Consider the following 15,246-nt stretch of genomic DNA (forward strand, 5'->3'; position numbering starts at 1 on the left):
TGGACCCCAGGGCTTCAATGCTTCGGGAACTCAAAGTCCATCTGCAGTCTTTCAAAGAACTGTTATCAGGGAGGAAAGTGAGAAGCCAATTTGGCAAGCGATTTGGAGTCATTTATTAGTATGTAGGAATTCAGCATTGTGGAACTGTACTGAATATCACAGCTCCAACTTTCATACACTCACAGAATATGCTGAGTTGGAGGGGACCCACAAGGGTCATCGACTCCAACTCCTGGCCCTGCACAGGACATCCCCAAGAGTCACACCATGTGCCTAAGAGCATTGTCCAAATGCTTCTTGAACTCTGCCAGGCTTGGTGCTGTGACCAGTTCCCTGGGGAGACTGTTCCAGTGCCCAACCACCCTCTAGGTGAAGGGCCTTTTCCTAATATCCAACCCAAACCTCTCCTGACAAACTTCATGACATTCTCTTGGATTCTGGTCACCACAGAGAAGAGATCAGTGCCTGCCCCTCAGCTTCACCTTGTGAGGAAGTTATACACTGCAATGAGGTCTCCCCTCAGTCTCCTCCAGGCTGAACAGACCAAGTGACCTCAGCCTCATGAGGTTGTGATAGAAACATTTAATATTCCCCACCACTCCATATCCCAGCAAATTGACCAAAACTTGAGAAGGATTCTTCAGTGGCTCACCCTATTTCAGTAGTTCAAAACACCTGACCAAGTGCAAAGACATGAATCTTGTTTTGGGGCAAAACCGTACTCTTTTCACTGAAATAATAGATAGCAGCTGGCACAATATTTTGCCCACTTACTTGGAGAAGGGCAAACTATCTTAAGTGGGGGTGTATTTTAGAAGATTTTTTCAAATATCCAGGTGAAAAGCTAGATAGATTACCTAGATCAGATAGAATGGCTCATTACCTGCATGGATTAAAAGCAGCTCTTCAGGCTACAAGCTTCAGGTACATCCTGTACTATGCAGATAAAAATGTGTATCACCAAACTTATTTGGTCTAGAGAGTTATAACAGTGTCCTTTCAGATAAATGGGGATTTAAAATATTTTTTTAACTTTAAAAGTGTGTGATCTCTTATATTTTGTGTGTTCAGCATGCACATATGTTAACTGAAGGAAAAAGTCTTACTCAATGGAAGCTTGCAGGAAAGGTGTTAAATCTCAGTTTCTCCATAAATGAGAAATATTTTCCAGTCATTATGTCTCTTTCATAACTTGGCATACATACAACTACTCTGTGCTTTGATGTGCTCATTTTGGACTCAGAATGCTGTTCGTACAAAGGGCAAAACATGAAATAAGCCATTAAAAGGGGCAGAACAGTAACTTTTAGGCCAGGGGAAAAAGAGCAGTGTATTTCTCAATTCTGCCAATATGAACAAAACTCCACGTCTTTGCATTTTGTTGTATTTATCTCAAACTCACCATTGTTTTCTTAAGAAAGAGAAAATGTAAAATAATTTTGAGGGAATTTTTTTGCTAGTCCTGCTTCTTAATATAGCCATTCTTGCAGAAATACATGCCAAGGGTAGATTTCACATAAATGATAAGCCCCCAAGCACCAAAAAGCATACAGTTGAAGAAATCTGCAAATCTAAACCAATTGCGATTGTGTGGTTTTCATGACTGACATCAGACTTCAAGCTTTGAAAAGACTATGAATATTAATTTTCTGTGACCCTGGAACTCTTAAACTGTTTCATCTGTGTTAACTGGTGCTTCATAACAGATTTGAGAACTGGAAGATAATCTTTATTTTTTGTTTGTTAGAGGTGGGAGTAGGCTCTGCTGGAATCACATCAACAAGTAAATCTGAGAAACAGAAGTTATAGCACTGACTTTGATGAGAATGAAGTTGGAGAAAGACTGAGAAAATCATAAAACCCCATTCCTCGTGAACAAACAATGTCAAGCACATTAGTACAGTGCCATTGGAGAAGTTAGCCTACAAAGCCTTTATGGGAGAGTCTTACTCTGAGTTTTAAAAAGCCTGGTCCAAATCCTACTGGCCGCACAAACTTCTGAATACAGTACTGCAGGGTTATACATGAACAGCTGAGATCAGTCACACAGATAAGCATAACAACATTTAGAATGTCTAGATATCTGCAACCCAATCATGAAACCTATTGGGCTAATTACAAAATGCTGGTCTCAGCCAATTATTTCCATAACAGGTTGAAGAAATATTTCCAAGTACTCACTGGATTGCTTATCTTTCCCTTGGGTTCTGCAATCTTGCCCTATTTACAATACTTTATGTGCAAATCTCTTCATTCATAGCATTTATTTCTTTCTGCAGGACAAAAGACTTATCTTTCTTAAAAAAAGAAAACCAAAAATGCCCAAAGGCCAAATAACATTTGTATGCAAGAAGCCGATATGTGTAGATGGAGAAATATCCCAAGTGTCTAACTGTTGCTGATTTCTGAGTTAAATGCTAACTGCTAGAGAAAATCATATTAGATATCTTTCTGCTGTTCTATAAGCCCAGGATACATTTAAAAATCTGCCCCTTTCATGCTGAAACCTCTCAATGAACAGAAGGACAAAATGAAGGGATCAAACAAACTATATATTTTTTGCAATAGAATTTATCACTTAAGAAAATTGCAGCTGAACTCTCTGCAATGACAGTGTTTATAACACATAAGAGTAAGGGCCTATTTCAACCACTGCTGAGATAACATGGCAACACCATTTCCGGAGACAGAGGCCTGCATTCAGTTTGCTCGCAATGTGGGCAGAATGATCTTGGGTTTGCGCCAGCCTAAGTGGTCCTCTGCGCTGAAATCAAAATACATCTCCACAAATAACGGCCTCCTAAATCAAAAGTTTACCCATGCAGTCTGGTAAGATGAAAAAAGGTCAGACTATATTTCTTCTTGAAAACTGGGAAGGCACCACATAATGTCTAATGAACAGGATTGTAGTAGGAGGTGGACAAGCTGTAAGAACTAAGCAGCTCTCTTCCTGCTCATGTCAGTAGAGAAACACTGTAATGCAAGGATCATTGTTAGCATAATGCTCCACTGCTGGAAGTGATAATACAAAAAAAACCCCAACAATTCAGAGACCATGCTAGTCCTAAGAAACATTCTTTTTTCTCCTTCAGCCTTAACAGACATGACAGTACAACTGTTCTTTATCTCCTGCCCACTGCAAGCCAAGCATAGGAGGATCTGTTTACAAGAATAAAGGGACATGTACCATTTGCAATTTAAAAAGGGCCTGAACTGCCCTCCATTTTAAAAAAGGAGCTCTGAAAGAAGTCAGTGGGGTTGACAAAAAAAAACATCATAGGAACAAACACACGTGGCAGTGCTTCTTTGACACAACGAAATCCCACAAGGGATCAAACGACACCCAGGGCTTGCAGCCCATGCTTTGCTGAACCACATCTGAAACTATCAAAGTGAAAACAACTCCCAAAGACAGACAGATCTGGAGGCAGATAGAAAAAATGAGGAGAACAAAATATGTTTTCAGAATTTTTGATAAAGAAACAAGATCAGCAATTTGTTTGTTTGCACGTATACTTGGTGAGGCAAAGTACCTGCTCACTCCGCTGGCCTTGCCCCACACAAATAGGGACAGTCTGTCAGGGAAGAAAAGGTAAGCTGCTTTCACTGGACCTTTTTTTAAGGCCTGTGGTAGGTACAGAGCAGCAACGTGGCTCTTAGAGAACAATATATAGCTTCCAAGCACAGTGCTTCTTGATGTACAGAAAGACCATACTTACTGTTCTTAGAAAGGGACCAAGGACATGAGGGCTGCATTAAGCAGAGCTCTTTTCCCTGTCCTTTTCACATTCACACAGAAGTACACAAACATTAAATCCCAGGTAATGTGAGCAGGACATTTTAATAGCAGTACCTCATTACAACTCCTTTTTCAGAGCTTGCTCTTGTATTTACACTTAACTCCCTCTCTTCCTCTTCACAAACTACTTTCCACTTCTTCCCAATAGAAGCAATATTTATAGGTAGTCTAGTCCAAACTGGCAGCTTTTGTTTTGCTTTCCCATTTTTTTAATGCTCTGAAATGATTGTTCAAGTCTGAATAAAATGTTCTTACCATTCCAGGTGATTTTCAACAAAGGCAGACATGGGGCTGATCTGTACAGTGTAAGTGTCATTGGCTGAATACTCAAACAGCCCATAATAAGGATTGAAGAGCTCCTGAGACAGAAGGAAGAAGAATTCTCGGGAGGGGCCACTGTAGTCCAACCTGGAAAGGAAAAGATAGAAAAGATAAAATGAGGCTCCTTACCATTTCAGTGAGTTTCCTGGGTTTGCCTACACTGGTTGCTGTCTTAGCACAGCAGCCTGTACAGTCAAGTGTTTCTAACATGGTATATCTCTCCTCTTAAAACTTGATCCTGAGTCCTGAACAAGTCATGATGCTGAAATTTCACCAATATCCAGGTTGACCTGGGAGGCATCATAACTGGAACACATCCCTTATTTAGTTTGTTTTCCTTTGTTCCCAGGGCTTAACAAATCGAAGGTACAAAGCTCAGCCTTGCCTCAGCTATGTGGCTAGCAGGGGGCTAGATTTTTTGTGAGAGGGTTTGAACTGCCTATGAACACTTGGGTTCACAGACCAAACAGCCTGGACTGAAGCAGAAATTGCTCTTACTCTCCTACATGCAGATGTAGTGAAACCTAGCCCCAAGGATGCCTTCTTAGCTATAGGTATATGTGTATGCTGAGCAAGACCAAGTCCCAACAGAACTGTGTCTCAAGATAAAATGATGATTCCTGAGTTGTTCTGTCCAAGCTCTTCTTTTCTGATACTTTCATGTGGTACACCTTCAGCTGTGCTTTGCTGTTGCATGAATTTGTTCTACAGAGAGTCATCTTTTTTCCTTTTATTTTTTAAACTCAACTTTTAGATCAAGCTGTTTCCAATTACATGAACTTGGGGGAAAAAAAGCAAAACAAGACAAAGTTTCACAAATGCATAGCGCATTAAACCCATCTGTGATGTATTTATTAAAAACAGGTCATTCTCTAATACTGGTAGGTAAGTTTTTCAATCTAAAATAAACCTACATGTAGCAATATGAAGAAATGATTTGTAGCCACATGTCCTGTGCTGAAAGATTTTCTGAGGTGGACACTACTACTTCTACCTAACAAATGTAAAGTAAGTGGAAAGCTCTGCAGCTGGATCAGAATGCTCTGTACTATATTTGAAGTTACAGAAACCTAGGTGCAAGGGGTTGAATGACTGACTTGTGCAACTAGAAAGATGATAAAGGGCAAGCAGGCCCATCCTCCTCTGTTTTACATCTGGAGATTCAGTACTTCTCTTTTTGAGGAGCTTTAGCTCCACTATCATATGGTGAGACCAAAGCCATAACAGCAAAAAAGGATGGTAATAAGCCCACATGATCCACTAGTGCCAACCATGGAACAGATCTGGTTCAGTGGACATCAAAATACTGGGCAAAGCCTTATGATGTTTGGAGCAAAGAAGTATAAGCAACACAAAAAATCTTCAAGGGGAGACCAGGTATTGCATTTCTGGCCAACACATTAACTCATCATAAAACCTTAATTTTCAATGTCCTTTTAGCTTTGAAACATGTGGGAAGCTGTGGCCATACAGCATCACATGGCCATACAGTATCAATTCCTCTTTTCAGTAGGGAATTGGTATCTTGGAGTCCCTCCAGCAGAATGTATATTAGCACTAAGCAGCAGAAACCCTGGAGGAATGTATCTTCAGATGTAAATGAATCAGTGAAGAATGATTGAATTTGCAAATCAAATGGGTATTTAATTTCTCCTGAGGACACCATGCCACACACAGTAAAAGTTATTAGAGATGTGCGGTAAACATGACTTTGGCCAGTGTTAGCATACTAGAACACTATTTTGAAAACACAGACTGAGGTGTACTATGTGTTTATGCTTTACTTGCAAGCCAGAGGCAAAACCAGCTGTGAAAGACGAGCTCTGTTAAATAATGCTGAATCCATGGAGCATAAAAAGTAAGAACGAAAAAATCCCCTGATACTGAGGTCACTGAGTTACTCTCTTTGAAATTGTTGACTTCTGTTCTCCACTGGACCTAACACATCCCCAGACAAGCTCAGCTTGCCAGAAGCCCTTCATTTGACATGTCACCTCAGAGCTGATAGTGTCAGCAATTGCTGGACATCCCAAGAGCTGCCTGAGAACCTTACTGTTCCGGTGCCTTTGGAACTGAAATCCTATCCATGTGGTTTTGAAAAAAAAAGAAACTTTACATGCAAAGCTACTGAAATACAATTTCATGACTTTGTTATATGGAACACTGGAAACATGCACAATGGTCTTTCCATTATAAAAGTGTATCAATTAAGCCTCAAATACAATGTAGCTTTTGAGGTGAGCCACCGTGGCTTTGAAAGGTTCTGTTCACATTTTAGGATTTGTAAGACTAGTAGAAAGTTTCCTAAGAAAAGGCCTTCTCAAGAGACTTCTGTTCCTTCCACCTTCCAACTGGGTGAATTAAACTGTAACAACTAAATGGCATTCATTTTCTTACTTCAGCCAGAAACAAGAAATCCACATATGGATAACAAATGATCATTAGGTGGCATGCAAAGCAAAATTTTTTGAAGCAAAACCAGATCCATTGTGAAGAGTTAGAGTAACAAAGTGGATAAAGGTCTGGTCTCTAATTATAGTCCTGAGACTGATTCAGTGTGTAAACATTGGCCCGTGGTTGTGTTTTTCCTTCCAGCCAGTCAAAACACCTATGGCAATAGATGACATTAGATTTAACCACTGCAATTGTCACTTTTAGACATCTAGATGGAAGGTTTTATAGGAAAATGAAGCATTATTGTTGTTGTTATTTTTAAAAAATGTTTGAGTTAAGATGAATCAGAGGCAAAACAAAACCAAAGAAACATTACATAACAAGAGAAACTCAGCCTTAGTCAACTCAGTGTTTTGCAACATAACAGCTACTTCAAAACTGAGAGCATTTTGTGGTTCCCTACCCTTCCTCGCCAACAAACGTGACGTAGAGTTTGTTCCGCTGGAGCTCCTTGCGTGAATATGCCATTACCTGGTTGAAGGTGCCTTCCAGCAAGTGGTCACGCCGTATAATTAACCTGCAAAGGGAGGCAGAAATAAAGATCTAATGACTGAGTCTTGTGTGAACTTGTGAGGCTGAAGGTAAACAAGAGCTGCTAAAGAGAGACATTTGTTCTCAGAGAATGCAATAAAATTGCATCTGCCGGTGCATGTGCTATTTGACCATTATGGGTTTTCAGTGGGTTGTTTCATTAGGCTTTTCTGTGTGCCTCAAAGATGAATTTCTTCACAATGCCGTGATTAGGTTCAAAGTGTTGCTAAGACTCTCTGCAACAACTCTGTGTACAAAATATGGTAGAGAGGGCTGTGAGTTTCCTGTGTATAGAGGTCACAGCTACCTGGAATTGGCCCCAAACACTTTCTGGATTTAATCCAGAGAACGTCCATGGAAATACTGCTTCTGTAGCAGGGGAAGCAAAGGGAGTATCAGCCTCTGTTTATACAACACATCTCTCACTCTCCTACAAAGCTCTCAAACAACTTAATGAATAGTACTTTTAAACACCACCTGTGCAAGAAATCCTTCTTGTTCATATGTTCATGGACATTTTAAAGCAGACCTTCAAAAATATATTTCATGTCTGCCTTGGACCCACTTAGGAGGACACCAAAGATGGTAACCACCAGCTAGGACTCCTGAACTCTGTAAAATTATTTTGATGATGATGTTTGCCTGAATAAATTTCTTGGCTTCATACTTTTTTTTCCCACAACAGATGTCATTTGGTAGGAAGCCAACCTGATGCACAAATTCAACCAGATGCCCAGGAAATACCTTAGAAACACACAGTCCTTTGCTGAAGTTGGATAACTAGACTGAGCACAAGTAAGTACAGACTCAAAAGCCAACTAACAAGATGTCTGGAAAACAAACTCCACAACCAAATCACAGAGATCCCCAAAATACAAGAAGAGTGGCAGAAATCTCTCTAGTTCAAATCCAGGAGGGCTACTGACACAAAGAACGATGGGAAGTTAAACCTGCATGTACAGACTAAGTTTTTCAGGGTCATATTCTGGTCCTGAGTTATACTGGTATGTAGATGCAACGAATTTAGAGTCATTCCATCATTACAATTATGTAGCTGTTGCTAATATGTGGTGGACGTTTGCCTAAACAGATGATTCTCCTACTAGCAAATCATAGGTATTTGACATCCATATTAAATAGGTAGGAAATGGGAGTGTGAGAGAATTTGAATCTATAAGAAATAAAACCTCCACATAAAAGCCTCTTGAAGGTCACTTTTTTGCAGATCTTATCCTGCCCTGGTGGTTCATGTACAAAATACAATCTCCAGTGTCTTTTCCATTCCCTATCACCGTCTTAACGAATAATGATAAAAAACAAAGCTATACTGTGTTAGACTATTTAAGTGATTTGTTGTAATACTCACTTAATTTTACCTGGACCTTGCCCATACCCTTTGGCTTCAAGTTTTCGATAGAAATTGCGCAGCTTGGCTTCAAAGTCCCTCCTGTATGGAGAAGGTGCTCTTGCACTTGCTCTCTGCAGCCCTGGAGTGAAAATGAACAGCATTGTAAGGTGTAAGGGGCTTTACAGTTTTCCAAATCATGCAGCTTATGTTTCCAGACAGAACTGGCTAATAAATTTGATAGGAACTTTTTAAAGGTATACAGTGTACGCAGGATTATTTTTGTTCTGGCATCAATGGAGTTGTAAATTCCTATAATTCATTGATTGCAATGACTTCCAGGGACTGCACCCTCTTCACTAAAAGAACTGTTAAGCTCACCTTGTGTGTGCCTTGTGTTGCCTCAGCCTTTAACTGTGATTGATCTCAACGGAAATTCAAGGATCAGAAAGGCATGAGAAAGACTGACATGCATTACTGCCACTCATGGTCAGTGGCATTTAGGTTGTCTTTCCCTTTTTCACTTTTAAGAGATCTCTCTCCTCTGCACTGTATAGGCGATCTCCTTCCTTGGCAGGATTAAACCTCTGGAACTCAGAGCAATGCTTCTCACTGTAGCCTAGAACCCTAGACAAGCTGGGAATCGGGTTTCCTCTGCGTTAATCTGACTGTATATTAAACACTTCCAGCTATCAACACCAAACCCCTTTGTGGAATCAAGAAGAATATCTGTCAGTAAGAAATTCTAAATTTCCCTATTATGATTCACACACACAACAGATTTTTTTAGCAGTTTGGGACCAGCTTTGTATTGAAGGCTGCATTCTCAAAGTATCTGATTATTCCTTTTCTATAAACAAGTGCCATGCCATAAAGGGTGAAAGAATGGATCCATGAAATCCCATTTCTCTATCTCACTACAGAAGACAATAAGAACAAGACCTTTGATGAGAAATCTGTCAGCAAATGCTCCACAGGAAGTTAAAAAAATCATCACTCTTAGTGGGAGCCCAATGTATCGTGGTTACCAGGATGGAAGGACATTACTAACTGTCTCTGCTAGTAAAACAGAAAGGCATATTTACACACAGTGCAAAGAGAATCTCTTCTGAAACCTCTTTCTTCTGCTAGAATTTCCCCCCACACCCCTTCCACCAGGACATAAGAGAATGGGTGTTCTCCTGGGCTCTAAAACCAGTGACAAAAATAAGCAAGCAGACAGTATGTTGCCAGGAATGAATGTTTTCACAAGACCAGGTAGAGATCAGAGCAGATCTTTTAACAGTCTCCTAAGCCACATTTGTGCCAAATAGTTAAGATTTTTGTCCTGATGTGGAGGAGGGGAACTGTATTAACAATGGTGGTAAAACTCATCAATATGAACAAGACATTCTGACAGAACACTGTCCTCCTATAGACAGGGGTTCAGCACTTAACTTCTTTGCATCAAAAAATCTTTTAATTTTCCACAGCCACATCCAATATTTGAATTTCTCTTGTCCATTAATTTTGTTTGAAATTAGATAATTTAAATGAATGTTTAAAGAAGCTCAGTCAAAAATGGATTTCTTCAGATCACATTGCTGTCGATTCTCTCAAAATGGCCACTGGACACAGCCACGCGGTGAGACCGTGGTGGGGGCTGTATATCTTGGCAAAAGGGAGACATTAGCTTCTCAAATTTCTATAGCATAAACAATAACTACAGAGACACAGCACAGCTGGAAATAACCTTCTCAGACAGCATGTCTTTTTGGAAAAAATGTTTCCTGTCAAACCTAAGTTAATGGGCTCAACACGGGAGGTCAGACTAGATGACGAAGATGATCCCACCAGGTCCTAAAACAGACGTGCCTTGGGAAGAAGAGAAGTTTTCATAACACTGAGCAGAGGAGACTGAACTTTACAGGGGTACTGAAGTATTGCAATACACCTTTAATTTGGAAGATGCTCTTTGCTCCTGTCACATAATATGAATGTGCTTCCATGTCAATGAGTTATGCTAGGAGTACATCATTCTCTTATCCTAATCCTTTCCAACTACATCAAAAGCAGGAAAATACCTTCTTTTATTTGGACAACTTCTCATCCCTGTGTTTCATCTACCACTAAAATTTCAACAGATATATAGGAGCACCGGTAACTGATCCAACAAAAAAGCAGTTGGGTCATATTTGGAATGGTCCCTGGAATTAGTAAGCTGGCAGCTGATACTGGCTCTGAATTTGCCATTTATTATTTACTAGGAGAAATACCACAAATGCAAGATTTTGTCTTTATTTCCCAACCTCCTTACCTGGGGAATTTTGGGGTGATGAACAGGGTGAGCAGCGAGGAGAGAAACTGTAACCAGGATGGAAGGCAGCCTGCAGTGGTATGTAGGACATAATATCCTCTTCAAAAAGGCTGCATGGAGAAAGTCACAGGGAGAGATTTGGTTAACATTCAGCACATGAAGGAATGTAAATATGCATAATGGTGCAAGTCCACTATTTCATAAGTTTGGGTGCATCTCTGAATTCATGGATTCAAAAAATCCACAGGTTTCCCAAATATGGCCCAGTCACCAGTAACGAAGAACAAAATGAATGTTATTAGATGTTTTATGCTAACAGTGGCTCAGCCTACTAACAGAGAGCAAAGATGTGAGGCTATGTTCTAAACAGGAGCACCTCCAACACGTTAGCAGGGAGAGGTAAAGATACACACATCTGTCTCCCAGGCTTTTTTTCTTGGGTCGTACACTTTCATACAGCTCAGTGCTTCGACTGTTCAAATTAAGTTGATGGGAATAAGTTGTAAACTTCTAGCATTAAGCAGTGCTATTACAGCATACCACAACCACCTGGGTTATGCAACATTCTCCATGTAAGAGCAAAACAATGAAATAAGTCCTTATCTGTGCTGTTGAAAAGTAGCTAGGACCTAAAGACCAAGCTCTCTGGTTCCAATAAAAACTGAAGCCTTATCTACATTACCCAGGCAACGCTCACTGTACATTGAGGTTTCATGCATGTGTGGGCAGCACTGCTGCAGTAAAAGTAGCAATTTCACGAACAGCTACATTATTGTACTGAGAAAGACAGGGTTTTTTTTCCCTTTTCTTTTTCTTTTTAAAAAAAGAAACAAGATTTTTTTTCCATTAAAAGGAAACATTTTGATCTGATTCTTTTTTATCTGCTACCTGATGGTAACAGCTATACTGACTGAGCTGACTGGGATGGAGTTTACTGTACTGATGGATGCTTCCTTCCAGGAAGTACAAATTGGCAGATATACTATGGCTGAATTATTCTGGATGGCTGTCAGTATGACCTGATTTAACAAAATCTTTTCAATTATGCTGAGAAAGAGCCAAATAGCTTCTCCGGTACTGTAAGTAAAGACATCATGCTATTGATCAAATTGATTACCTCAGCAGAATTACTAAATCTGCATCACAGGACAATTTCTCAAGCCCATGTGTACCCTCTGTCCGAATGTAATGGATCTTCTCCCTGTAAACATAAGGGATATTATTGAGAAGAGAAGAAAGAAAAAAAGAAACAGAAAAACCCCATGCCATTATCACGGCATGAACTATGCATAGAGTTGTTATTCCTTGGTATTTTGCCAGTTCCTGTTTATTTCCTTACAAAAATGGCAAACATCTTATATGCCTGATTCATTTTCTAATCTTACTAACATAAGCCTGCAAAAAAAAAAAAATCTACTCCTGTCACTCAGTTCACTGACCCAAAAGCAAGAGATTTTGTTCTGTATTTTAGAAAGCAGAATGATTCTTAGTCCTCCAAGTTCATGTGTATAACTCAGGTCACCAACAGCAGACTTTCTGTTTAAGTCTACAACATACCACCTTTTGTTAACAGAATTTTCAATAATACCACTTCCTTTCCTTCCATCAGTTTTATCTGGCAAATAACTCTCTAACGTATACTTGATATGAATTGATCACACAGAGATTATACAGTGTAAACATATGTTACATGTGTAAAATTATACATTTTGCTAATAACAAGTGGGAAACATAGGATAGGATCCTACCAGAAGACTAGGATTATGGAAGATACATATCTACACCCCAGCCTGTCAGTGTGTTTCTAAAGTGTTGCAGTGTCCAAATATATTTATTCTAGTATCAAGTCAAAATATTCTACCTCAAGACAAGGATGTGCTTTAGTACCTTGCTGGGTGGGGCTGCAATGTGTTGCAGAATCAAGCTCTGTAAAAGATAGGCATTTGCCTCCTAGGAGTTTGGTAAATACCTGCTGTATGAGCATTAGACAGTAGATTGGGATCACTCCTGACCCAAAGTATAATCACAGGCAATGACCTGGAGGCAAGGGGCTCAATATCCTGTTACAAATCTCATTACATACTGGCTAAGCTGTCTAGTCCTTATTACTAGTCAATTTTTTCCTCTGCTCAGAAGGAGATAAAAGCATCGTCTGTTCTCTGGGAAATGAGAATTCAAACTACAGTTGAGAAAAAAAAAAATAGCCTGGAATAATTTGATGGTGAAGATAAAAAATTCTCAGTTACAGAAATGTACATCCTAAATACTGAGTGCGTTTTTCATTCTGTCTCTCTCATTTTATTTGAATGTATCAATTCCTCCAGGAGGGAAGTTTAATCCTTACACCCAAAGAACTCTTTGTCTGGCCCTCACAGGTAAACAACGTGTCAGTAAGGCTACCAGCAGAACTTTCTGCACTGCAGGAACTTGAAGGAACTCCTTCCCTTCTTCAGCAATCCTGCAGTCGTGCTTCTTACTGCACAGTACAAACTAAAATCTTGGTCAAACTCTTAGCTGGTACATACCGGCATTGCTGAGACTGATTAACACCAGCTTAAGTTCTTGGCCAAAACAATTAATTCAAACTTTGGAATTCGAATGAGTTTAAATTGTACTGGCAATTGGTTCTGCTTTTTTCATTTTTGAAAAAATCTAATATGAAAGAACAGGTATAAAAAAAGAAAGATACAATTTAACTACTTTGGAAAGGACTACCATTAAGTCAAGTGAAAAAGATTAAAGACAGGAGTACAATACAGGAGCATAATAATGCTCCTTTTTATTTATAAAATCTAGGGTGACTATGTCCATGATATGGGTTTAAATCCAACCATGAAGTAAAATCCCTGGTTCTGCTGGAGTTACTGGAGTTTTGCTGCTGACTTCCACCCAAATATAATTATAATTCTATCTTCTGAATAGCAAAGTGATAATTGTAGGTGAGGACAGAGTTTCTGCCATTCAGTAATACTTGGAATAGAGACTAGATATGCCACTATTTGCCTATAGTTATTTTGGTTCTTCCTACTTCTTGAATGTCTGTGGAAAATAACTATAGTAACTACATGGATCCTAGTGGTCCACACCTACTCTTTAATGGCGACAGTTCCACACGGAGCCCAAGTTCATCTTTTGTACCACAGTTACTAGAATTTGGTTTTCTCCACTACAAGAAATCTTTCCTGGAACTTGGTTTCAGCAGTCTGGAAAAAAAGTGGTACCTGAGTGCATGGTTTCTGGCCAAGCTGGGCTGACGCTCCTGCAGCATCTCAAAAATGTTGGGTTGGCGTAAAAATGCAACAATCTTGTCATTGTAAGCTGGAAAAGGAAAGAAACAAACCCGAGGCTTTATTTACCTTCGAGGGGGCCCGGTCACATCACCATTATTCTGCAGGGGCACACTGACCTCGCTGCCAGTGAGGCATAGGGCAACATGAAGCAGTATGTGTGGTTGATGAGAAGTTCTAAAAAGCACTTTTGTGAGCACTGCTTTGAGAAGAAAAGAGAAAATTGGCTTACCCAGAGGTAATGCCTCGTGATGGTGCTGGTTTCGAATAGCTGTTACGAGACTATTGCCTGGTCTGGCCAACAGGGTGACTCCTCTGTTTCGAGAGACTTCAGAGGCCTAGAACAGCAGAGGAAAGGAAAAGAATGACCAAAATTGACCAGCGCTAGCACATCAGTCAGTTAAAAGGTTTCTTATCTTCTGTGACCTTCAGAATGGTCCATGATGCTGACTGAATGACAGGAAGCATGCATGAAAATTATAGCTTTATACTATAATCAAATAAAAAAAACTAAGTAATCCTGTGCTTCCAAATGGAGGTGCACCATTATCCACACCTATCGCACCTCTTTGATGCTGCAGTGAAGGCACCAGAATCCAGAAGTAAATGCAAGCTAATGAAGGTATTGCAGTGATGGAGTTCTCTGGTTCAATGAAAATAAAATCTCTGTAATATTATAGTCTCTTGTTCTAGCATAATTGCATTTACTTCAAGGTTTTTACAGCCATGTCAATTTGAAAAGAGAAAAAACCAATAACACTGCAACATGTTCATTCAGCATTGTTGAAGAGAAATTTAATACTGGAAATAATATGAGGAAGGTATATCTGTGTAGATTACAGGACAGAAAAAGGCTGTATCATCCCAAAAGCAGGTTGCCTAACATGCACAACCAGAAAAAGAATTTGAATTGTATACACTGAAAAAAAGAACATAATCTAAAGAGTTGATAAAAGGAATAGGAAGAAGGAAATTTATCACTGCCCCTTAATTGAGGTACCTAAAGAAAGCCACTGTTCTAAACATTCTATCTAGTGAAGGGAAGCAGGAAGGCGGATACACTGAAAGATGGGTAAAAAAGTTTTGAGGATATTACGTGAGGATATTAAAAGCCAAACAGTGAGGTCTGGCAATCTTCAGTAAGGCATTGCTAGGTAACTCTTTGGGGACTTGTGCAAACTGAGGGGAACTCACCTGCCTCTAATCTTCCTCC

At 39.7% G+C, this 15,246-nt stretch overlaps 1 protein-coding gene across 9 annotated transcripts in view; it reads right to left on the minus strand.

Moving 5' to 3' along the window:
* HECW1 (HECT, C2 and WW domain containing E3 ubiquitin protein ligase 1) overlaps window positions 1-15,246 on the minus strand; it is a 265,996-nt gene that overhangs the window by 34,992 nt on the left and 215,758 nt on the right. For all 9 annotated transcript variants that reach the window (XR_003533038.1, XM_027675830.1, XM_027675827.1 and 6 more), the window contains 7 exons: window positions 14,266-14,371; window positions 13,968-14,064; window positions 11,864-11,947; window positions 10,747-10,856; window positions 8,472-8,592; window positions 6,978-7,091; window positions 4,055-4,207 (listed from right to left, as the gene is read on the minus strand). Coding sequence is in view for 8 of the 9 variants with exons in the window: in XM_027675830.1 (XP_027531631.1) it covers window positions 4,055-4,207; window positions 6,978-7,091; window positions 8,472-8,592; window positions 10,747-10,856; window positions 11,864-11,947; window positions 13,968-14,064; window positions 14,266-14,371 (785 nt within the window). In the remaining variant the exon portion in view is untranslated. The remainder of the gene's footprint in view (window positions 1-4,054; window positions 4,208-6,977; window positions 7,092-8,471; window positions 8,593-10,746; window positions 10,857-11,863; window positions 11,948-13,967; window positions 14,065-14,265; window positions 14,372-15,246) is intronic.

The sequence above is a fragment of the Neopelma chrysocephalum genome, unplaced genomic scaffold (assembly GCF_003984885.1).
Source record: "Neopelma chrysocephalum unplaced genomic scaffold, ASM398488v2 Primary Assembly neopelma1_26, whole genome shotgun sequence".
Classification (NCBI taxonomy): Eukaryota; Metazoa; Chordata; class Aves; order Passeriformes; family Pipridae; genus Neopelma; species Neopelma chrysocephalum.